Source organism: Tetrao urogallus, assembly GCF_951394365.1.
Source record: "Tetrao urogallus genome assembly, chromosome: 26".
NCBI classification, from domain to species: domain Eukaryota; kingdom Metazoa; phylum Chordata; class Aves; order Galliformes; family Phasianidae; genus Tetrao; species Tetrao urogallus.
In genome coordinates, this window is record NC_136839.1 from 4,830,542 (window position 1) to 4,855,436 (window position 24,895).

Below are 24,895 nucleotides of genomic sequence, written 5' to 3' on the forward strand. Positions count from 1 at the left end.
CACTAATTACATGCCTGCACTGAAAGTAGCGTATGTGAGCTTTTATGGTTTAATGGCCAGAAACTCAAATTCAGCCCTTCAAGGTAGAAGCACCTTTGTGAACTTCTGACAAAGTCAATTTCTGTCATTCATTAAATTTATTGTTACTGTCTGCAGGTGCCAGCACTGTCTGCATTACAGGGATGTCGCCACATTTCAAGACAGGTATGAACACAGCATTTTACAAGGAAAGCTTGATTTAAGAAAACTTCCTAATTTTTTGCTGATGTCCCCTGTTTGCTGGTGTAAGGTACAGATATGTCAGCTTGACTGAAAGCCTGTCCGTATTTCAGAAGAGATGTTTTTCTTTTCGGGTGCACACCTAGCAAACCAAAAGATAAGGAGGTGGTTTCTGCAGCGTGTGTGCACTGCAGATACAGTGCATGAGAGTAAGCTCTGCAAGTTCAAAGGAGCTGAGCCTGCTGCTGCACAAGCTGGGTTTGCAGAATAGCTTTACTCTTGCAAACATGCAGCCTTGCTGGGAAAAAAAAAAAAAAGAAAAACCAAGAGGAAAAACAAGAAGCAACAATAACAGCAAAGCACACCAAAAGCCAGTTAGCCAAATGTTTCCAAAACAGTACTTCAAAAAAAGTACTCATAAGCAAACTTGGCGGATTGGAGCAGATGTTTCGGGGAGAGGTTTTGAAAGAGAACTTTAAAATGACATTTTGGTGACCACATCCTTCTTCTCCAATATAGATCAGTGTATTTTCAGGTGGAAATGACATTGTAACTAAGATTTGGGTGTTCAAGAAACGTGTGATGTGGCATTTAAGGACATGGCTTAGTGGGCAATATCAGTGGTAGGTGGATGGTCTTGGGTGTTCTTGGAAGTCTTTTCCAACCTTAATGATTCTATGATTAGCAGAACATCCGAGTAGACTCTGTGTTCTTGGGACAAATTTTAACTTGTTTTCCCTTCTGCCACTCTTAAAAAACTGTGGGGAGAGGATGGATAGACTCTTCCAGCATCCCTGTTAATAACAACCAAGTGGTTGGCAGTCCTCCTTGCTGTAGAATTAAGCTCATACTGACTGAAAGCCTGGCCCTTGAAAGAGGCTCTCAGTGGGGTGGTTCTGTTCATTGCTTCATTAGTGCCCTACCAGCTCAGCCATGTAAAGTGGAAAAAGGTTCGTTAAGAAGTACTGTCAGGTCTGTCTAGAAGTAGGGATGTCACAGTGCTCTTATGACTTTCATTCCTTTTTACTTCAACAGATGAGAACCTGAACATGCTGACCTTCTCACAAATGGGCCTGAAAATAATTTTAATGAAAGCAATAATTTTTAATGTGCTGATGACGATGCTTATGAGGAAAAAAAATGTGAGTATACAAAGGGGGTGTTAAGGCCTCTGAGAAAGCACCTGCATCAATTCATTATCTGTGCTCGCTCTCTGCAACTGTTTGTGCAGTTCATTCATACACCTTTTACCTGTAAACTCCCTCCACTTCTTTGCAGATCATCGTGCTGTCATTGTTTTCCCCACTCTTCCAAACTAATCACCCTTCCTTATCTTCATGCAAATTTACCTTCTTTCTAAACATCCCTCCTTTTCCTGCAACCTTCTCCTCACTTGTCTGCACTCATTCTTCAGATTCATCCCCCACTATCTCCAGGTGTGAAAGTTTGATGGCATTGACTTCAAAGTCCTCAGAACTAATATGTTGGTTTTGGCCCAGTGTCTTTTTCCACTTTCTATTGCCCAGATGCTTCAGGTGTACCATTATGTAGCTGTGACTCTACCTTAAATAATGACTTAACTTACTTTGTTTGTTTGTTTTTTACAGGAATGAAAGTAACCAGACAGTGCAGATGTGAAGTACCAAAAAAATCTGTTGAAGAATCATTATTGGAGCATTGGGTGCAAGAGGTTCTCCCACTGCAATAGATACCATTGTTTTTTCTGTATATCACACCAGCCGTTATAGTCTAAATTGCTTTGTGTGCATTTTTATGAAGCTACTCAGAAGTATGTTACAATTCTCTGCATTCTGCTCATTCAGCATGACAGTGCCTTTTTTTGCTTTGGTTTGCTTTTTTTGGATGAAGCAGAGATTGCTGTAACTGTGTATTGTCAAACAGCTCTATTACTTGCATTAAAATGACATAAAATTTCTGCCTGAATTGAGTGACACTCTCACTTCTCAATCACTCACCTCTCCATCACAGAAGAATGCTTTTAGCAAAATTTTAATGTTGATGTGGCATTTCTTTAGGCCTATTAAATATCTACTACTGATAATAAGAAACTTGTTCAGGTTTTTTGTAGCTTCTTTCACATGAGCTTTAGGATCCAGGTTAGCCTTTGGGATGAAGGAGGGAAGGGGTGCCAGGAAAGGCAGAATGAAAGTTAGCTACCAAGTACTGTGTGCAGCAATCAGCTTGGCTCGCTGCAGAGGGAATGTCCACAACTCTCAGGACATCGTGACTGTCTCAGAGAGGGAGGGAGAGAGAGGAGAGGAACATCTCCAAGTCTAGTCTCTGTGCTATGTGAAGACAGTGGTAAAACACAGATTGCTAACAGTGAGAGAATCGGAAAGCACTTGAAAGGTACTTACTGCGCTAGGGAATGCAGCAGTCTGTAGCATCCCATTCTAAATGTCCTCTGTTCCCTGTAGAATAAGGTGTCTGCCTTGCATTGCAGGCATCACTTGACTGGCCTGTCTCTCCAGGTTCAGGCTCTTGCTGACAAGATTGAAAAGGCTTGAGCCTTGCTTGTACCTCACATCACTGCCCATCTAAGTGGTAGAGAAAGCGTTACTATACTGAGAGGCATGATTCTCATGGGATAGCCTAATATCACAGAATCATAGTATGGCTTAGGTTGGAATAGTCCTTAAACATCATCTAGGTCCAATCTCCTGCTGTGGGTAGGGTTGCCAACCCCTAGATCAGGCTGCCCAGAGCCCATCCAACCTGTCCTTGAGCACCTTCAGGGATGAGGCACCCACATCTCTGGGCAGCCTGTGCCCCTCACCACTTTCTGAGTAAGGAACCTTAATCTCCCCTCTTTTAGTTTAAAAGTTCCCTCTTGTCCTATTGCTATTAGACCATGTGAAAAATTAGTTTCCCTTGCGTTTATAAACTCCTTTCAAATGCTGAAAGGCTAGAATAAGGTCTCTGTGTAGCCTTCTCTTTTCTGGACTGAACAAGCCAAACTCCTTTAGTGTGTCTTCACGGGAGAGGTGCTCCAGCCCTCTGATCATCTCCATGGCCCTTCTCTGGATCTGCTCCCACAGTTCCACATCCTTCCTACTAGGGGCCTCAGGTCTGGACACAGCACTCCAGATGGATCCTCTCAAAAGCAGAGGAGAGGGAGACGATCACCTTCCTTGCCCTGCTGCCACCCCTCATGTGATGCAGCCCAGGATACTGTTGGTCTTCTGCACGGCAAGAGCGCACTGCTGGCTCATTGCGGCCTTTCATCCCCTAGAACCCCCAAGTCCTTCTCCACAGCGCTGCTCAAGGAGTTCCTCTTCCAGCCTGTATGTATCTCTGGAACAGTTCCAACCCAACTGCAACACTTTGCACTCGGCCTTGTTGATCCTCATTAGGTTCACTTGGGCCCACTTTTCAAGCCTATGCAGGTCCCTCCAGATGACATCCCTTCCATATTAACTGCACTGCTCAGTTTGGTGTCATCAGTAAACTTGCTGGGAGTGCACTCGATCCCATCATGTTTATCATTGATAGAATGTTGAAGAGTGCCAGTCTGAAAACAGATCCCTAGGGACACCGCTTGCCACCAGCATTCACCTGGACATGAACCATTAACCACAATATCTAGCTGTGGCTATCCAACTAGTTCCTTACCGACCTTGTAGTCCACCCTAAAAATCCATCTCTCTCCAGTTCAGAGAGAAGGATGTTGTGTGGAACCACATCAAATGGCTTGCAGAAATCCAGTTGATGTTCTGTCTTTCCTTATCAATTGACACAGAACATTTCTTACTCTGATGGTTTCTGATTTTGGAACAGCTCATATTTCAAATACTTTCAGTCCAAAGTGCTGGTGTTTGATATGGAGAGGGTTCCTCTGTACAGACCTTGTCAGCACGTCTGCCATGAGTCTGAGTCCACAGTTCTGAGCAGAATGAAAATAAACTCTCCCTGATCTCCTGCCATGGTGCTGCCACCAGACCTCCTTGCAGATGGCCTGTCACTGAGCCACGCTTACTGGCTGCTGCTACCCAGGGACAGCTTCGAAGTTTTCAGGTCTGTAATTATCCTATGATAGAGATGTTCAGGGACTCATTCTTAGCAAAAAGTGTCAGCCTCCTTTCCCTCCAGCTGTAGAAAGCCCATGGCTATTTTAACTCTAAATTCCAGCCAGTTTTTGAACCTTCCATTTTGTTCATATGAGGGCTTCTGCATCAAAAGAAAGCTGCTCTTGATCATAGAATCATAGAATCATAGAATCACCAAGGTTGGAAAAGACCTAAGAGATCATCCAGTCCAACCGTTCACCTATTCCCAATAGCTCCCACTAAACCATGTCCCTCAGCACAACATCCAGCAACACCCAACAACCCAACACCCCCAGGCTCGGTGATTCCACCACCTCCCTGGGCATCCATTCCAGTGCCTGACCACCCTTTCTGAAAAGTAATACTTCCTAATGTCCAGCCTGAATCTCCCCTGTCGTAGCTTGAAGCCATTCCCTCTGCTCCTATCACTGATGACACGAGAGAAGAGGCCGACCCCCAGCTCACTACAACCTCCCTTCAGGAAGTTGTAGAGAGCAATGAGGTCTCCCCTGAGCCTCCTCTTCTCCAGGCTGAACATTCCCAGCTCCTTCAGCCTCTCCTCATATGGCCTGTGTTCCAGACCCCTCACCAGCTTTGTTGCCCTCCTTTGAACACGTTCCAGGGCCTCAATATCTTTCTTGCAGTGAGGGGCCCAAAACTGGACACAGTACTTGAGGTGCGGCCTCACTAGTGCTGAATATAGGGGAACAATCACCTCTCTGCTCCTGCTTGCAACACTGTTTTTGATGCAAGCCAGGATGCCATTGGCCTTCTTGGCCACCTGGGCACACTGTCGGCTCATGTTCAGCCGAGCATCAATCAATACCCCCAGGTCCATTTCCTCTGCACAGTCCTCCAGCCACACCGCCCCAAGCCTGCAGCGTCGCCTGGGGTTGTTGTAGCCGAAGTGCAGGACCCGGCATTTGGCCTTGTTGAAACTCATCCCATTGGCTTCAGCCCAGCTCTCCAGCCTGTCCAGATCCCTCTGGAGGGCCTCGCTACCCCCAGGCAGATCCATGCTTCCAGCCAATTTGGTGTCATCTGCGAATTTACTGAGGGTTCACTCGATGCCCTCATCGAGGTCATCAATAAAGATATTGAAGAGGACAGGCCCCAGCACCGACCCCTGGGGAACACCACTCACGACCGGTCGCCAGCTGGATTTGACTCCATTCACCACCACTCTCTGTGCCCGGCCCTCCAGCCAGCTCCTCACCCAGCCAAGAGTGTACCCATCCAAGCTGCCAGCTTCTGCAGGAGAATGCTGTGGGAGACAGTGTCAAAGGCTTTGCTGAAGTCTAGGTAGACCACATCAACAGCCTTTCCCTCATCCACCAGTTGGGTCACTAGATCATAGAGGGAGATCAGGTTGGTCAAGCAGGACCTGCCCTTCACGAACCCATGCTGGCTAGGCCTGATCCCCCGCTCATCCCGCACATGCCGCATGATCTCCCTCAAGACAATCTGCTCCATAACCTTCCCTGGCATCGAGGTCAGGCTGACAGGCCTGTAGTTCCCCGGATCCTCCTTACGACCTTTCTTGTAAATGGGAGTCACATTGGCAAGCCTCCAGTCTTCTGGGACCTCACCAGTCAACAAGGAGCGCTGACAGATGGTGGAAAGCGGCTCGGCTCTCACCTCTGCCAGTTCCCTCAGCACTCTCGGGTGGATTTCATCTGGCCCCATCGACTTGTGACAGTCCAGTTGGAGCAGCAGGTCTCTGACTCTTTCTTTCAGAATCACAGGAGGGTTAGTGTGCTCCCCAGCCGAGATTACCAGGTCAGAGAGAGGAGTATCCTGAGGATAACTGGTCTGACTTTTAAAGACAGACGTAAAGAAGGCATTCAGAACCTCTGCCTTTTCCTTATCTTCAGTGGTCACATTCCCAGCCTCATCCAGCAAAGAGTGGATATTCTCCTTTGTCCTCCTCTTACTGTTAATGTATTTATAAAAGAGTTTCTTATTCCTTTTCACCCCAGCGGCTAGGTTAAATTCAAGCTGGGCTTTTGCCTTTCTGATTTCACCTCTACACATCCTAACGACTTCCTTGTATTCGTTCTGAGTGACCTGTCCCTCTTTCCACAGGCGGTAGATTCTCTTTTTCTCCCGGAGCCTCAAGAATAGCTCCCTATTCATCCACGCCGGTCTTCTTCCCCACCGGCTCATTTTGCAGCTCGGGGGACTGCCTGCTCCTGCGCCCTTAAGACTTCCTTCTTGAAGAGCAACCAGCTCTCTTGGACCCCTTTACTCGCTAAGACTGAATGCCAGGGGACTCCCCCTATTAGTCCCTTGAACAATTCAAAGTCCGCCCTCCTGAAGTCTAAGGTAGCAATTTTACTATTCCCCCTCCAGGCTCCACCATGAATCACGAAGTCTATCATTTCATGGTCACTCTGTCCAAGACAGCCTTCAACCTCCACATCTCCCACCAAACCTTCCCTGTTTGTGAACAGCAGGTCTAGTGGGGCAGTTCCTCTCGTGGGCTCTCTGACCAGCTGTATCAGGAAGTTGTCCTCCACGCATTCCAGAAACCTCCTAGACTGCTTCCTGTGTGCTATGCTGTACTCCCAGCATATGTCAGGGAAGTTAAAGTCCCCCATGAGGACAAGGGCAGGCGACTGTGCAGCTCGTGCCAGCTGCTTATAGAATACCTCGTCTGTCTCTTCATCCTGATTTGGAGGTCTATAACAGATGCCCACCAGGGTGCCTGTCTTGTCAGCCCTTCCTCTGATCTTTACCCATAGGGATTCAACGTTATCATCCCCAGTCATAATCTCAGTAGCGTAAAAGCATTCCCTAACGTAGAGAGCCACACCGCCACCCCGCTTTCCTTGCTATCTTTCCTGAAGAGTTTGTAGCCATCCATTGCAGCGCTCCAATCATGGGAGCAATCCCACCACATTTCCGTTATGGAAACTAGGTCATAGTTTGCCTGCTGCACAATGGCTTCCAACTCTTCTTGTTTGTTGCCCATGCTGCGTGCATTAGTGTAGACGCACCTCAGCTGAGCCCCTTGCCTCTTACCTAATCCCAGTACCACTTCCCCAGTCTGCTCTCTAGCAGGCCTGGCTTTATCCCCTTCCCCCTTCCTATCTAGTTTAAAGCTCTCTCTACAAGTCCCGCCAGATCCTGGGCAAGTATCCATCTCCCTTTTGGAGACAGGCAATTCCCATCAGCAGACCCCAGGCCAGGTGCCGAGTAGACCGCCCCATGATCAAAGAATCCAAAATTTTTGCGCTTGATGAAACTGCCTAAACCATTTCTGCGTTACAAAGCAAAGCAGCCCCACTTTCATACATTTTCAACAGACTTATTCTGAAACCTCATTCTGAAAACCTTCAGAGATGCAGAAGGTAGGTTTCCATGCTCATTTATCTTAAACACCACTTTTTAATATTATCATTGTGTTGTAATTAGAGCTCTCTCCTAGCCGTAAGGACAGTTAGCAGCCTGTGTTTCCATATCTCAATATTTTCCAGGTTAAACAACCCCATTTATAAGATTTGCTGAGCGAGGGGATGAGTATTTAGCTGAAGTTAAGTGTTTTGACTGAAATGACTCCTAACGTGATCTCCAAAGCACTGAATTTGTGGGTCTAGTTCAAAGGCACTTTCACAGATTAGGGTTTTGATCTCCTACCACCACTATGTACCTTCCTTCTGCTCTCAACTTTGTGGTTTCTTGTTTATTTCAAGAGAGAAAAACCGCAGTGCAAAGCAAAGGCAGGAAATAATACAGTGAGACAGGATGTGGAATGGGTCTCATGGCCCAGGTGGGGCAGGAAAGGGTACCACCACTGGTTCCATGACGTCAGTGCCGAGATCTGGGTCGTCTTTTGATGCTCCTCTGTACTTTACCACAGAAACCTCTTCCTCTGCAAAGTGGGCTGTAAAAGAGTGTGGGGGAGCAGGGCTGGTGTGGCACGTGGCAGGAAGGAGAAGAAGCATGTGGAAAAGAAACAGCAGACGTTAGACCACAAGCCAAAGTTGAGAGAGATAAAGAAACCCCCTCTTCACACCCCCCCCACCAGAGCCTGCTCTTCGGTGTACGGGGGGAAGTTGTTCTGGGTACAACAGGAAAGACTGAGCTATGTATAGCACAGAAGGAGGAAAGGAGGGGAAAAAATGAATTACAAAGCTTGGTGGGCTGCAAGGGGAGATCTTAGAAGAGTGTAAGATTTCTGAATTTGCCAATAGGTCTCTGTACCCCATTATAGAGGCAGTGAATCAATGGAGGAAAATCCTTCCACTTCTGACATAAAAGACAAAGCAGGAAGATGGGGGAGGCCAGAGTCCTCTCATATTGCCAGGAAAGGAGATGTTTCCACAACCTACAGTACATTCTCCCCTGTGCAAGCTCCTGCTCCCTAATGCCTTCCTATGGATTGGAGATAAACTTGCGTCTTTTCTAAGAGTCTTGGAGAAAACACCCTGCCCTGTGTTTGCTAACCCTCACTAAACATGGCCCCATACACAATACCACCTCTCTTCTTGCCTTTTTATTTATGGCGAGCAGTGACCCCAGGAATGGCCTTTCTAAGGAGTAGAGGCTGAAGGTAACCACAGACTTGTTGAAATCATTCAGGTGTGAGAACACTTCAAATAGGACCTGAAGTTTTGGGCTTAGTTTGTAGCAACAAGAGACACCGAAAGCATGTAAACTTAGAAGAAAACAAAAGAAAGTAAGAACAGAACAATAAGGGTTTCTCTCTTCACAGAGGCTCCTGCTCAGTGACCACAGGAGGGCCCCAGTCTCCTCCCCACACTCAAAGAGTGAGGAGAACCAGGCAGGAAGACCCACAGGGAGGCACTGGTGTCTTGCAAATCATAGAATCATAGAATGGATGGATTGAAAAGGACACAATGATCATCCAGTTCCAACCCCCGGCTGTGTGCAGGTCGCCAACCAGCAGCCCAAGCTGCCCAGAGCCACATCCAGCCTGGCCTTGAATGCCTCCGGGGATGGGGCATCCACAGCCTCCTTGGGCAACCTGTTCCAGTACCTCACCACCCTCTGGCTGAAAAACTTCCTCCTCATATCCAACCCAAACCTCCCCTGTCTCAGCTTAAATCCATTCCCCCTTGTCCCATCACCACCCACCCTCACAAACAGCTGTTCCCCCTCCTGTTTATCCGCTCCCTTCAAGCACTGGAAGGCCACCATGAGGTCTCCCCACAGCCTTCTCTTCTCCAAGCTGAACAAGCCCAGTTCCCTCCACCTTTCCTCACAGCAGAGCTGCTCCAGCCCTCTGACATCTCACATCATCTGACTTGGAGGCAAGGGATTGTTAAGGTTTAATTTGGGAAGCCTTTGTCCACAGAGCCAGGACAGCTCAAATAAAGCTCTGTCTCCAAGCTGACACAGCCCAGCAGCCTCTTCCAACATCCTTGGGTTTATCAGAACTTTGAACTGCAGAAAAACTTAGTCCTAATTACTACTGAGCCTTAACGAGCCTTTAGTTTCAACTGGCACACCTAGCTGTGCCCCATACGGCCCTGAGAGATGTGGAAGGGCCTGTGAGAAGATGGGTACATGTGAGGATGTGCTGGAGAACGTCTGCAGCTTCCCTTCATTCATGATCACTAACCATAGCCTAAAACAAGTTCTCCATAGCTTTGAAGCCTGGAGGCATGTTGGCAATGTACGCTCCATATGATAAAGAGGCACAAAACAGTGATATGAAAAGGGAGGATGATAACTCAGTTTCCATGACAGCTTGTTTCTTGCTTCCCTCTGGAATTAGAGAACATTTAGGGAAAGGAAAAAAAAACCCAGAGGGTACAAGGGAAGGGAAGGAGAAAGGGAGGAGGAAACACCTGAGCAAGAACTTAAGCATCACGAGAAACTCTCTGTCACAAACAGGTAAAAAAAGACTGCAGTATTATGAAGGGCTTTATTTAAAGAAATAATTACAGTAACTGGAATGAGGCAGCAGACCACTCCATAGGACAGTCTGTGGGAATAATCTTTGACTTCTGCTTCTTTCTCATCAAAACAGCAGCTACTGCTGGAAAACACGACTTCCCTCTAACAAGATTTGGCATTAGAGTTCTAGAAGAATTCAAGGCCTGGAAAGAAAGAAAGATAACGTGAAGAATTCATCTGCAAAGGAAGAAAAAAAATACACCACAAACTTTAACAACAGAGCACGCTCTCCCCATTCTGGTATCAAACTCTCCCTATTCTTAACTCTCTTCTCTCATCTGCTGATAAACTTCACACTTAGACACCAGCCATTTCACAGTCTCTCCACAGGACAGCCCTCAAGGACAGAGCCTCAAAGTCTCAGCCCAGAAAGTTCCTTCTGCATAGAAAAATGGAGGTATTTTTAATCTAAGAGTGAAATATGGTTAAGTTTCTGTGACTCACCTAGTTAAAGTGACTTTTAAATGAGTAAAGCAAAAAAAAAAAAAAAAAAAAAAATCACAAAAACAAAAAGCAGTAAGACTTACCCCTATATGAACATAAAGAACAATGGATTGTACTTGCTCGTGAGAAAGCTTGGGAGCTTTCTAGTTTTCTCCCAGATCTACAAAAGCATAGAAAGTGTTGTCCCTTTCTATGGCCCAATGGATCAGTACCTCAGACTCTTCTAGGGTTCAGCCAACAAAATTGATAACGACGAGATGCAGGATGGTGTTGGCAAAGAGGAAATCGGCGAATGCCCGCTCTGGTGAAATGCCTTGGAACTCGGCTTTGTTCTGGGGGTTAATCTGGATCCTGAGACAAACTATATGGCAGAGAGAAAATGGTACATCAGAGATCACAAAGGGAATTCTTGGCATGAAGCACGGCCTTGCTAAGGCAGTCCACCCTGGTCCAGGTCATTGTTCCTCCAAGATACAACAAGCGAAACCAACTTCATTGTTACAAGAAAGACAGAACACTGACAGGGGATTTGCATGCAGCTGACAGGCAGCCAGTTCTCTCACAGCACTGCACTATTAGAGATGGCCATGGAAAATCTGAAGGAAGCGGGCTTACAAATGGATTGGCTTGGCACAGTCAAGGAGCCAGTAAAACACTGTAGGTTGTGCTGGGAAGGGCTGCGCAGGGACAAGATGTTTTTAAAAGGGTGCATTTTAGGGGAGCACCATCCTGAAGCAGTTATTTCTAGAGTTGGATGAACACTAAGGAAAGAAATCAATACACGATGGTAAAAGGGAAGATTCCCTGACCACCCTGGAGAAGGAGGGACACATGGGGCTCAAGAGGAGCTGCGTTGTGTGGTGCACAAACGTAAGTTCACAGTCTGCTGCAGACCATCTTGCTGGGGGGCAGTTGATATGGCAACTTTTTGGTTTCTAGAGAGGGTATGGAATTACCCAAGGAATGCCAAGCAGCAGCACTGCCTGGTTGCTGGACAAGCTGGGGGCTGCTGATCCCTGGGCTGGGGGTTTGGCCAAGGGGGGTCTGCAGTTGGTGTCAGAGCTGTCATCCAAAGGGACCCTGACAAACTCAAAAGGTGGGCCCACATAAACCTAATAACATTCAACAAAGCCAAGTGCAAAGTGCTGCACTTGAGTCATAGCAATCCCAGATACATACACAGTCTGGGAGAAGTTCCTGAGAGCAACCCTGTGAAGAAGGATTTGGGGGTCCTAGAAGAGGAAAAACTTAACATGAGCCAGCAGTGTGCACCTGCATCCCAGAAGGCCAGCAGTTTCCTGAGCTGCATCAAAAGAGGGGGGCCATCAGGGTGAGTGAGGGAGGTGATTGTCCCCCTTTGTTCTGCCTTTGGGAGACCCCATTGGAGTATTGCATCCAGGTTTGGGGCTTCAACACAAGACAGATGTGGAGTTTTGGAGAGGGTCCAAAGGAGGGCCGTGAAGGCTGGAGGACCTCTCCTATAAATTCAGGTGGGGGAACTGGTCTTGTTCAGTCTGGAGAAGAGAAGACTGTGGGGAGACCTCATTGTGGCCTTCCAATATTTAAAGGGAGATTATAAACAGGAAGGAAATCAACTTTTTACATAGTGATAGACGAGGGAAAACAATTTTAAACTAAAAGAGGGGATGAGATGTCACAAATTTTTCACAGAGAAGGTGGTGAGGAGCTGGAACAGGCTGCCCAGAAAAGCTGTGGGTGTCCCACTCATGGAGGTGATCAAAGGCCAGGCTGGACGGGGCCACTGGCAATCTGACCTGGTGGTTGCAACCAGCCCACACAGAGGGGCTGGAACTAGGTGATCTCTGAGACCCTCTGAGACCCCTTCCAACACAAGCTGTTCCTACGTGTTTCTATGTGGCCGTTACTGAGGGAGCTCCGATAGCTACGGGGCTCCGTGCACTGCGGGGAGCTCCCTGCGTGCTGCGGGAGCTTCGGGCAGCGCCACGGAGAAATCCTAACGGCACGCCGTGGGCGTCGGGGGAAACCGCGCGGGGTTCTCACTGACCGCCGAGGATGAAGCTGCCGACGGCGGAGATAAAGCCGCTGAGGAAGGAGTTGAAGGGAAAGGTGCCGACACCCAGGCAGTAGCCAAACTGGAGCGCCCCGGTGAGCATCACGTACAACAGGTATGCGTCCAGCACCTTGAGGCGGCTCGACGTGCCGCTGCCGTACTCCGCCAGGAAGCGCCGCACCACAGAACCTACAGAGCCCGCAGCCCCCGAACCCGCCGCGCCCGACATGATGCCGCCCCTAGGCAAGCTGAGGTGGCCGGAAACAGAATGGGTAAGCTTCCGGGACACAGCCGAACAACGCGGGCGCGTGGCCAGGTCACTTCCGGGTCAGAGGTAGTGCGCGAGCGTAGTTGCCCTGCCCACAAAAGGGCGGAACTGAGGTGTTACTAGAGATAATACGCATGCGCATAACTACGTGCCGGACTGGCTGAATTTTTTTTTAACCGGCGCGTGCGCAGAAGCCCGCCAGCCTCCAGAGGCGTCCTTGTCCGAGCTGAGCTGGGGGGGGGCGGTGGGGTTCATCTGTGTTTCTCTACAGCGCCTGGCACGCTGAAGTCCCAGCAGTCCTGCAGAAAGCTCAGACCTGAGTGTGGGGGTTTTCCCAGTCTTAATCTGCAGTGCCCAGTATGGGGCCTGGGACTTTTCTCCCCAGCCCGTTGTCTGTTTTTGGGGCATCTCTGGGAATATTCACATTCTTTCTGGTCAGCACAGCAGCGGCGAGATGTCTGTGAAGATGTCCAAACGCCATCCTTCCTCCAGATGCCTGCAACTGTTAGTTTTGTGTGGGTCCATATTTATGTCCAGAGAGAAGCATTGTGGTGATGGGGTGATGGTTGCAGTTGGTGATCTTAGAGTTTTTTTCTAACCCTAATGATTCTATGATTGTATGATTGAGAACTGCGGTGTTTCCTCTCCACCTTACCCAGCTCTCTGCAGTAAGGGAGTACAGAAAATGTATCTCCTCCAGGTCCACCAACAATTCTCCCTGGGTTGGTTTATCTCATACCTGGACCAGGAGCCTCCTGGATAGTTTGCAGACCACCATGTTGCTTTCCCAGCAGATATCCAGGTGGTTGAAATCCCTCATCAGGATGAGAGCTTGTGAAGATGATGCTTGTAGTTGAAGCAAGAAGTTCTCATCAGCAGGATTCTCTTGATCAGGCAGCCTATAGCAGGCCGTGACCACCAAATGTCCTGTCTTGGCACAGTCCCTAATTTTTACTCACAAGCTCTCAACCTATTTATGGCTAGTTTTTTTAGAAGCAGTCCTTTGCAATCTATCCATTCCTTCACACAAAGCGCAAAGCCCCAGCTTCTCTTTCCCTTCTGAAAAACATGCAGCCCTCATTTGCGATGTTCCACTTGTGTGATTGTCATGCCTACATGCCATGGTCTATGTAAGATCCCTACACACATAACTTCATATAGTCACAGTTCCTTTCTTTGCTGGCTAATGCTTCACGCTTTCCTCCTCAGCTGATGACGTATTGTGGCAGATTCCCATTCGATCAGAACAAGAGTTGATACTGATATCAAGTATGTTCACTTGTAGTTTTGGGTCTGCTCACAGTTTAGCAGTGAGTGGCTGCATGAGCAGATAGTGAACTGGGGAAGGAGCATCATTTAGCACATGCTTGTGGTAAACTGCTTGCTAATGGATTGTAATTGCTAATGCTTGTGCTTCAGGAATAAAAGTCTTCTATACCCCTTCCTAGGGTTTTCCCAGCATTGCAGATGAGCACGTTAATATATCTTTCTCATTATTTAGAATTTTTTTAAAGAAATGAAGACGCTTAAGGAGAGCACCTAGATGGTCCACAGAAATCCTGGGATGGACAGCTGCTCAAGATGATGATTCACCCAAACTGAAATACATATTTCTTTTAGGCTGGGACTGTGACTGGAGATGCTGAAAACAGGCACAATTAGAAGAGCTTACCCTACTGTATGCTATGATGACTTTCCAGACTTTCAGGAGGGAAAGCTTCTAGGCGGGGACAGAACTAAACCACATTTTCACCTCTCGTTCCCTGTATGTAAGGACCTACTGGCTACACCAGAATACTCCAGAGTATCTTGAGCAAATACTGCACTTTCCTCTAATTTTCAGGATAAAGCCATGATTTTCCTGGTGCCTGGGCATGAGAACCCAGGTCTGAGTGTCACTTTTTTCACCTCATATGCCTTGTCTCCCTTTTCATTCTGGAAACCCTTACCTCACAGGAAGACCAACAGAAGGTTCAACTCTTTCACTTTTCCTTCCATAACCTGAGCTCTGGATCTAAAACACTGGAATGCTTTAGCCACTTCCAGCTTTCCTTGTGGTATAGAAATAATCCATTTTTTGGGAAGTGTCTCCTTTGACATTTCAGGGATGGAACGATAGATGATTGTTTTTCTGCATTTTGCACTTGTCTGTTCCAGACAGAAAAGATGAGTCTTAAAGGAAGAACAGTGTTTATTTTGGGAATCACTTAGTGCAATGGAGTGAAAACGTTAAAGCTGTAAAGGTAGATCATTAACAAACCAGTAACTTTCCTGCTGTAGCTAGAATAAGTCAGCTATCAACCATCAGCCTGGGCAGATGCTGCTACAGCTAAGATCAAGGCTTTGTCACATGTTGTAGCTTGCAGAAAATTCGCTGTTTATTGGAAGATGAATCAGAAACTTTGCCAACATGGACGGCAGGAAGTGTGGTGCAGCACATTCTCAGTGGGAGCTATGGTTACTATGCCTTTTGTCAACACCTCTAAACATTCATCTTTTCTAGTGTGCATGGCAGTCCTGCATCAAGAGAGAAGCCATCTGTGAGCAGGCCAGTAGCCCATTTTGCCAAAGCTGGATTTGGAAAGGGCCATCACTCCATGAAAAAAGTTATGCTTCCCTTCCACTCCCACCTCCAGCTAAAACAAGCATGGTGGAGGTTGTGAACTATGTTTTCTGTTGTGCTCAGCATGATGCAGATGCAGCCCAGCCAGTAGGAGACATCTACAAATAATGAGAATTCATCTCTTATGCTAGCTGGTAGCAGCAGTGGAGTTACAGCATGGCAGGTAAATTTAAGCTATGCTTTGTGGTCCTATTATTTTCCACAGGTGCTGATGTTCTGTATGCTGATATTGAGCTCATTGCCTAAAGATGCTTGGATTCACACTGATCCCAAGGAGGGTGTTACTTGCCTCCAGGCACTTGTCCAGCTGAGACACTGCAATGAAGGAGAGATGGGGAGTGAGGCAGGAAGGAGGGCCCACAGAAGGAAAGGAGAAAGAGGACATAGGACTATTTCACCTGCCCTCAGGAAATTGAGGTCCTGTAAAGGGATAAGGCAAGTGCCATTGGAGAGAATGGGAAGGAGGCTCTGCTGTGTAGATCTGCAGGAAAAGGACCTTCAAGGCTTACCAGCTCGGTTGCACAGCCAGGTTACAGCCTTTGCCTCCAGCAAGTCATACATCTCGTGGCAATGCCTGCTGTGTCTCTGCAGCCAGGTCACAGCCAGCACTGTCGCCCAGAAACTAGGCTCCATGACCTGTAGGAGAACAGTGAGTGACACTGCTGCACATCCTCCCTGACCCTCACTCCTTCCCACCCTGTCTTTTGTGGCTAGTGGTTTCTGATCCTTTCACTGGTTCTCCCTGCTCCAGGACTAAATGCTGCCTCCAGAAAGGACCCTCCTCTTACCTCACCAGGCATCTTTCCCTTGATTTCATCCTCATCAACCTGTAGCACAGAAGCTAAATCTGAGCTGAGGGTCCAGGAGCCATCCACATTCTGCAGTGCCATCAGCTCTCTGCACTCAGCAATGGCATCACTCATCCACGACCCAGAAATTGTAGAGCACAAAACAAATCTTGTTGAATCCACATACTTGAGAGAGGAAATTGATGGTGGCATCTGTTTAGGTGCTGTGAAACAAGACATGAACAGGGAATCACAGGAAGATGATTCCTCTCCATTCCCGTGTGCAATGCCCCAGAACACTTCTCTCTACTCTTCCTCGGGCAGCTACCTGCAGACTGAGGCCCTCCCTGCATGTCCTCAATGTAGTCTTGTCCCCAGCCCTTTTTGGACATCCGTTACTCATCCCTCTTCCCTTGACATTTCTGCCCAGCCAGGTGCCCCAGTGGTCTCCTGACATCCTAAACAGATATCGTCCAAATGTGCTTTCATGCTGAAGCACTGGCCCTGACACTTCTATGGGCGTCTTTGACCTGGATCCTACGATTGCTGAAGGACTTTCAGCTTTAAGAATAATTAAGGGAAAACTCAAACTCATTAGTTTCAAGACCAAGAGCAAGACATGTAGAAAAGCAAAGTAACACTCCTATCAGACATTAATTAATCCCTGTATTTCCTATCTGTGTCAAAGTCCCATACCTTCTTTGTGAGCCCCAAGCTGGAATAAGTTAGCAATGCCATTGGTGAGTTGCTTGATGGCAATCCATGACTCCTGCAGTGCAGTGTGCCTGCTAGGTGGGTACCATATGGTCTTAGGAAAGCAGGAAGAGCCAGTGAGGGAGCCATGAAGCAAAAGGATCTTGCAGGGAACGAATGACTGGCGAGGTGGCAGCAGTGCCAGGGGCCCTTTGAGAGCAAAGAGGGAAAGGGTCTAAATTAAGGTCATGGGGAAGAAGCACCTGTTGATGATGGGGCTTATGCATGTTGTGGCTGGACTTCTGGCTCCTGTGGAATGAGAACAACACATGGAAATACCTCTCCAGTTCTTTTCCCCAAGTGTCTTTCCTTACCATGGTACCAGGGGGCCCTCCGTGATGTACGAACACCCGCATAGCTGGTGAAGGGGCAGATGATCCCAGATGTGAGACTGATTTCAATGGCACACTGCACTGGTTCATCCTCTGATCCGCTCACAACCTCTGGCAACAGCTTCTCCAGCAAATATCTTGCAGCCAGACGATGACCAGCCATCCTGGGGACAGAGTGAGGTGAGGCCTGACATCCTGGGGAAGAAAGGGCCTGGGTTCTCTCCTTTCAGGAGTGAGGATGGGCAGAGGGAAGACCTGGATGCATGGACCCTTTTGTCTTGGAGGAAGTGATGCCCATGTACCTGGGTCCTGTCCACGTGGGTTCAAAACAGGGAAGGAGACCATGCTTGGAGAACTGGATTCTCTCCCAGTTTGGCGTGGTGTGTGGAAGCTGTGAATGTTTGAGCTATCTGTGTCCTGCTCAGCTGGAGTCCACGTGCAGAAAACAAGGAGATGCTCTTACCGGCCATCTCCCTGTGGGCATAGTGGGAACTGGATCTTGTGAGTGATGACCTGGCCATCCAGGTTGAACTGCAAGGTCATGACACCACTGGCCTCCTTCATACTCTGGAAACACTTGTGAAATTACTGGAGACACAGATGGCTGCTGGGGGATATTTGGAAGTTACTGGAAGATTACCAGTGGTTATTGGGAGGTCATTGGAAGGTAACTGTAGTTAACTGGGATGGTAGCCCCAGCTCTCACCTGTTCCTTTCCATGGATCTGTGCATAGAGGAAGATGTGCTGACTCTGAAAGATGAACTGAGGGGTGCCTCCCAGCACCTCAACCTCCAGGCCAGAGGGCAAAGTCCAGTCCAGAGAGACTCCCTCAGCTACTAGCTTGAGGGCCTGCTTTAAGCATTTCAGCACCTGGGGAAAAATGGCAGGACACCACAATCTGGGAACTCCGTTAGAGTTCAGCATGTGGTCCCTCTGGGTTCTTAGTGGACACGGATATGATTGATGTTCCAGTGTTGGCTGGGGTAGAGTTAATTTTCTTCCTAAGAGCTGACACAGTGCTGCATGTTGGATTTAGGATGAGAATCATGTTAATAACACGTTGATATTTTAGTTGTTGCCACACAGTGCTTACATTAAGTCAAGGATTTTTCAGTTCCTCAGACTGCCCTGCCAGCAAGAAGACTGGGGAAACACAAGGAGCTGGGAGGGGGTAAGACCAGGACAACCAACCCAAATCAGCCAAAGGGATATTCCATACCAAATGGCATTGTGCTAAATGATAACACTGGGAGGGGGGAGCTAAATGATAACACTGGCTGCGGCAGGGAGAGACTGCTGTCTGGGGACTGGCTGGGCAGTGAGCAACAGCATTGTGCATCACTTGTTCTGTATATTCTTTTATTATTATTATTATTATTATTATTATTATTATTATTATTATTATTATTATTATTATTTTCCCTTTGTTTTCTGTCCTGCTAAACTGCTGTTATCTCAACTCATGTGTTTTCCTTTTCTTCCAGTTTTCTCCCACATCCCACTGGTGGAGACTGAGCAAAGGACTGCATGTTGCTTTGCTGCCTGCCAGGTTAACCACAGCAGATGGCCTGCACCAGCTAGCTTTCCTGGGAGCAGACAGGTCTGTGAGCTATAGCAGGGAAGAAGCCTGTTGTAAGAAGAAGCCAGGTACACCTACCTGGTGTAGGGAACCTGCTTTGGCAGGGGGGTTTGACTCGATGATCTCTGGAGGTCCCTTCCAACCCCTACAATTCTGTGATTCTGTGATTCTCTGTGAAGCCTGGGCATTGGGTTTCTCAGTGGAGTGAGGCAGTTGGGTAGAGTCAGGGAAGCCTGGGTGCCTGGGTTCCCAGGGGCAGCTGGGTCTTGGCTGCCATGAGTGGGTTGTCCAAGAACCCGGAAGGCTGTGCATTTCTGGAACAGAGGGCAGCAACCAGGGCTTTCAGGTTCCTACCTGAACTGTCGCATTGTCAGAAGAAACATAGACAGCTTCACCCTTTGTCTCCCTGGCAAGGGCTGTGGCCAGGGTAGCACTGTCCGTGGAAAAACACAAGGAGAAACACCTATTGCAGAAGCAAGGAAAGGCTTCAGAAATGGGAGCTGAGCATAAATGTAAGCATGCAGGGAAAAGAGCTAGAGAATACTGGAGTTATAGCTGGGGATACAAATCTGGGGTGCAGAACAAGAGGGCAGGAGGAATGTCAGCGAGTGGACTGAAGGACTGGGATTGGAGCTGTCAGAGGAGAGCTGGAGCTTGGGGCAGATCTGGGGCCAGTCTAGTGGGGTGGTACAGGAGTGTACAACCCTGTACCTCAATCTCCCTGCTCACTTTGTGAAGGGTACCTTGGGTATGGGAGTATTAAGCAAGGACTCCCCAGTGGAGGTTTTGATACAGGATGGAGCTATGAGGTGAGAAAAGTCTCTGGACAGTGAATGGGCCGAAGGACTGAGACAGGTGAACAGAGATCCTCATCCATGATGGGAAGAGATCGTGGACTGACTGAAAAACTGGGGGCAGAGCCCCCATTACCGGTGGCTGTTGCGATGACGGCAGACCTCAGCAGCAATGGCTTCCTTGTCAGGTGGTAGCCCAGACATGAAGATGAAGAGCTGGGGGACAGGAGACATCAGTGGTGAGCCTTTGCACAAGAACCTCCAAATGGGGACAGCAGGTCCCTGAAATGGGGAGAAGGGTCCAGGAGAGAGATCCCCTGTAGAGAAGCTACCCTCAGAGAGATATCCGCTCAGGGACAGAGACCCCTTGAGATGCAGAACCATTTTTTCTGCACTCTTCTACACCTCACAGTATCCTTCTTGTTCACCTATGACCAGCATTCCCCTTAGGTTGCTCAGTCCACTCACCCCTCCATCCCCCATTTCCTATGTTCTCTCTGTGCCCCTGGGACATCTATCCTTCCATCCTTCCATGGCCCTGTGCCCAGACCTGGAGTGCATGTCCGCAGGGGCGGGGAGTGTTGTAGATTGTGCGGAGAGTTCCCAGCAGGTCTGTGTCATCCAGCCTGGAGCCAATTGTGGGAATGAGTTGCATTGCTTCATTCAGGTTGTCCTGGGTGTATTCAACACTCTGCCTGCAGCAGACAAATGTGTTTGGAGAGCACATTCATAGAATCATGGAATGGTTTGGGTTATAAGGAACCTTAAAGATCATTGAGCTCCAGCACCCCTGCCATGAGCATGCTTGCCAACGTGGCCCTGTGCTGGTCCCAGTGCTCTCCGAGACCCACTACCATACCTGTACCCCATCATTTTCTGCAAGACCCTGCCCCCTACTAGTTCATCAAGAGATCTGGAGTCCTAGTTTCTACAAGACTCTTCTCAATAGAACCATAAGAGATGCTCTCCCATACTGCCACAAAGATCCTCTCCCCAGAATCCAGCCCTGCCCTCCAGTACTGCCTCCAGTCACGCCTTCCAGTACCCAACATTGCCCCATACCAATCAGCCTATTTCAGAGCATCCCAGTCTGCTCTCTGACATCTCATTCTGCCTCATAACCCCATAGTACCCAGCCATGCTCCGCAGTATTGAGCTTTTCCCACCAGCTACATAACACTCATCCTGCCCCATGTTTGCTTACAGGTAGATGCGCGCAGATGTTGCTCCATAGCAGTAAATGTTGAAGTAGCAGCCCAGGGGTAGGCTTTTGAGAAGGAAGAGCATGGGGTCCTGTGGAAAGACAAAGCAGGCTTGTCTTGGATGATACTGGTGGGGAATACAGATGCCCTGGTCCTTAGATTTGTCCTGCCAAATCTCAGGCTCTGCTCCCTCTCAGCCTACTCTTTCACTCCAGTTTGGCCCCCGCTTTGTGAAGGTACCTGTGTGTGCTCAAGGGAAGTGCTGTCCAGAACAAAGATGAACTCTCCAGACTGGCACTGGCCAGGTTTTGCATCAGGGATGTTGGGTGCCAGTGTCACCAACACCAGGGAATCATCAAACAGAGAGCCTGGAGGAGATACACAGTGCAATGAAGCGCAGTTTGGGATCACTTTCCTCATCCTGGTTCTGTTCCTCATTGTTCTCTCAGCATCCACCATCCCAGAGACCCTGATACCCCATACTGGTGCACTGATACTCTACTGCACTGTCCACCAATTGCACAGCCCAGTGTCTCATCAGCTCAGTGCCTCCAATACAGTTACCCAGTGAGCCCTAATATAAAGTTCCTTGTACCCATCCTGGTAGATCTAGTACTTCATGACAGTGTACCCAGCACCTCCCCCTCCCCCCACCCCCCCAGGAGCCCTAAGGCCCCCACCAACTCACCTGGATGTCTCCCATGTAGTCCAGTGAAGCCTCTCATCCCCCACTGTCCCCACTGTCTCCCTGTGCCCCAGCACCTCCTGATACCCAGAGGTGCCCCTGCATTCCCTCTTCAACTGAACTCACCTGCAGTGGCTGCAGGGTTTCCTTTCTCCACCACAGCACTGACTGCAGTAGGTTCTCTGTAATACACCAGCAGCTCTAAATGGTGATTTGGGGGAGTGCCAGCCAGTGAGACCTGGAGAAGGGTTGCCTGGTCTTACACAGGAGGAAGTGACTCAGGCCCAGCATAATGCTGGGAGCACAGCACTGATCCCAGTGCATTTCTTTTGGCTCAGTAGCGATGCCACCTGACAGCTCCCAGAATTCTGGAATTCAGCAGGGTGTACCTGTGCAGCACTGTGGTCCTGGCCAGTGTAGATCAAAGGAGTGAGGGCACAGTTGGCCTGGACATCAGCCACACCACGGGGTGAGTGCAGGCTGACAGTGAGCAGGAGGCTGTAATGCAGCTTGTCGGTGTGACAATTGCAGGCTGTGGGCAGAAATATAGCATAAAGGAGAGCATTGGCTCTCCATGCAGTGTGTGTGGGATTTGGCATCCATATATAGAACATGTGGAGAGAACTGGGGATGTCAGTAAATTTTTGGAAGTGTCTCTGAGTTTATTTATGGGGAACTCATGAGGGAGATACGGATCCACTTCAAAATACACAAGGAAGAAAGCACAGATCTGCTCAGGGGCTGCATTGTGGCAAAATATCAGTGGGTGCAAAGGAGGTTGCATTGGGTCTGTTCACAGAGTGGACTGGGAGTGTGGTTCTTCTCTAGGGCACGTGACTGTCAGGGCAGGTTTCTTTTAGGATTACTCACTGTAGTGAGTCTTGCAAGGATGCATTGTGGATGGCAGCACAAACTGGGCTGCTCCATGTGGCTTCTGTGATAGCTCTTGGACATAGTGTAGGGTCACAACCATTTCCTTGCCAGGGGACAGGGAACCCAGGAAGCAGGCAAACACCTCGCCTGATTCCTCAACCCCATACTGAAGGTAATGAAAATTCTCCTTCTCCACTGCAAACTTGTGCAGCCGCTGGGCCTGGATGGGAAGGAGAGGAACAGAAAGCTGATTGCTAACCAGGCCATGGGCTGCTCATCCCATGCTGCTCTCACGGTTCTCCCATTCTTTCCCAAATGCTGGTACCTCATCCTGCAGCACAGCCTTGACCTAGGCATCCTCACTGCAGGCCTGGAAGTAATAAATGGCCATATGGGGGCCCAGGGGGAAGACAAAAGTAACTTCTGAGGATCTCAGACTCTCGTTATGGTAGATCAGTTCAGAGACCACGTCAGCTACGTAGTCCTGGATGGCAACATCCACCACAGCACTAGAGAGGGGCAGTGAGCACAGGGGTATGTAGAACTCCTTTCCCAACAAAAAGGATCCTGGTTCTGTTGAGAGAGTTGCAACCTTTCCATCCAAACCCACGAACAACACACTGCTTCAAGTGTGTGGCTTCACATTATGGAATGTGGAGCTGACAGTTCAGTGTTGCACAAGGAGAGATTCTCCCCCCTCAAGGGCAAAAGGGAATCATAAGTTGTTGTGCATGGATTAGATATAGCATTGTTGAGGATCTAATATAAGCCTGCCATAAGAAATTTCATCTGCTTGTGTATCCCAGTTTCTTTTCCCCATCAATGCCTCTGTTCCCCACCCCAATGCTGTAGACCTCTTCACCATTCCCATCCTTGTTTCCCTTCACAAGATCCAGTCCAGACATTTCCCACTACAGCAACCTATCCTCCTCCTTTCTTTACCTCTTTTTGAGGGCATCCCCTATCCCCTAAATGTCCCTCAGCAGTCCGATTCCCCCCTCACCATTGATGTCGCTTTTTCCTAAAAGTCCAAAGCTCTGATGCCACATCTCTGGAGACCTGCAGACAGGAAGGGGTCTCTCATGTAAGAGGAGAGATCCACCAAACACCACCAGGCAACCTCTGGGTGGTCAAGATTCCTTGTAATTTCACCATGCTTACATACAAGCCCTGGAGGCCCTAAGCCACTGTGCATAACCAGAGCAAATCCAGGGATTCAGAAATCCCTGTTCATAAAGACTAACCAGGAGTATAATTGCATTAAAGAGGTCTGCACCTCATTCCCATCATGGGAGAATTCTGAAGAGAAATGAAGAATAGCAAAAGGAGATAAAAGGAAAGAAGGTGTGAAAGCAAGAGTGGATGGGTGGATGGGCGGGTGGATGGATGGGGGGCAATACATATCTGCATGGGATCCATTTGGGGACAGGCAGATGCAGAAGTATACAGAGGTAAGAATTTTTGTTAAATAGATGGACGGATGGATGGATGGACCAACAGGTGGATGGAAGAATGGATGGGTGGATGGGTGGATGGGTGGATGGATTGGATGGATGGATGGATGGATGGATGGATGGATGGATGGATGGATGGATGGATGGATGGATGGATGAGAAGGTGGATGGATCCATTTTAGAAGAGATGAGTGGGTACCCATCATAAACAGTATAGCGTGAATATAGCTGCACAAGGGATTGCACCTGTGAAGTATATTCATGGAGTAACTCACAAGGGCAGACTGAAAGGCCCAGGCGGTGTGGAGAGGAACATAGTGGAGAGAGAATTTAAGCCAGGGTCAGGTATTCCACGGTGGCAGAGCAAATAAATCCCGGAAAGGCACCAGTGGGAGGGTGTTGTTAAATAATGTTTTGCTGCCCTCTGGCAAAGTATCTGCAGATGAATGGGCTTCCTCAGCTCTACCCAAACCCAACCATATGTCTCTCTGATACTGATACATTTGCCTCACTTCCCACAGTTCCTGCTCTGAGGTGGCAGGATGAGCAGCATCAGAAAAATTCCCACTCTGCCATAATGCCGACAGCGGACAGGCAGAGCAAATAGCGTGCACATCCTCTGGGAAAAAGTAGGGATGAGGAATGGTCAGAGGGATTAACTGAATAGGGTCAATCTCATCCCAGTGAGTGGAGACAATGAACAGAGAACAGAGAGAAAGTATCAAACTGAAGGACAAACAAGCAGACACTCACCAGAATAATGGCCTAGGTCAATCAGCTGGGACGAGACAGACAGACAGATGTAGGGAGGGAGAGATGGAAGGAAAACAAGGATAGAGAGTAAGAGGCAGATGGA

At 48.5% G+C, this 24,895-nt stretch overlaps 3 protein-coding genes across 3 annotated transcripts in view; 1 reads left to right on the forward strand and 2 right to left on the reverse strand.

The window, feature by feature from the left end:
- The window catches only part of LOC306955858 (T cell receptor alpha chain MC.7.G5-like), a gene marked incomplete at both ends in the record, with an annotated part of 212,385 nt that extends 209,638 nt beyond the window's left edge, over positions 1–2,747 (forward strand). The window contains 3 exons of the mRNA XM_079547218.1: positions 157–204; positions 1,255–1,361; positions 2,712–2,747. Of these exons, the coding sequence (XP_079403344.1) occupies positions 157–204; positions 1,255–1,361; positions 2,712–2,747 (191 nt within the window). The remainder of the gene's footprint in view (positions 1–156; positions 205–1,254; positions 1,362–2,711) is intronic.
- An 8,138-nt stretch (positions 2,748–10,885) lies between these two features.
- On the reverse strand, positions 10,886–12,916 carry DAD1 (defender against cell death 1; the record flags this gene model as incomplete). Its single annotated transcript, XM_079546957.1, has 2 exons — positions 10,886–11,016; positions 12,682–12,916. The coding sequence occupies 2 exons, from the start codon at positions 12,914–12,916 to the stop codon at positions 10,886–10,888; spliced, it is 366 nt and encodes a 121-aa protein (XP_079403083.1).
- Positions 12,917–15,813: 2,897 nt separating this feature from the next.
- The window catches only part of VWA5A (von Willebrand factor A domain containing 5A), a gene marked incomplete at both ends in the record, with an annotated part of 9,710 nt that continues 628 nt past the window's right edge, over positions 15,814–24,895 (reverse strand). Inside the window, 18 exon segments of the mRNA XM_079547220.1 lie at positions 15,814–15,893; positions 16,088–16,214; positions 16,367–16,590; positions 17,063–17,269; positions 17,434–17,615; positions 17,915–18,018; positions 18,158–18,322; positions 19,386–19,494; positions 19,962–20,041; positions 20,376–20,520; positions 21,030–21,118; positions 21,268–21,395; positions 21,839–21,950; positions 22,102–22,244; positions 22,583–22,805; positions 22,911–22,934; positions 22,938–23,158; positions 23,589–23,707. Of these exon segments, the coding sequence (XP_079403346.1) occupies positions 15,814–15,893; positions 16,088–16,214; positions 16,367–16,590; positions 17,063–17,269; positions 17,434–17,615; positions 17,915–18,018; positions 18,158–18,322; positions 19,386–19,494; positions 19,962–20,041; positions 20,376–20,520; positions 21,030–21,118; positions 21,268–21,395; positions 21,839–21,950; positions 22,102–22,244; positions 22,583–22,805; positions 22,911–22,934; positions 22,938–23,158; positions 23,589–23,707 (2,482 nt within the window).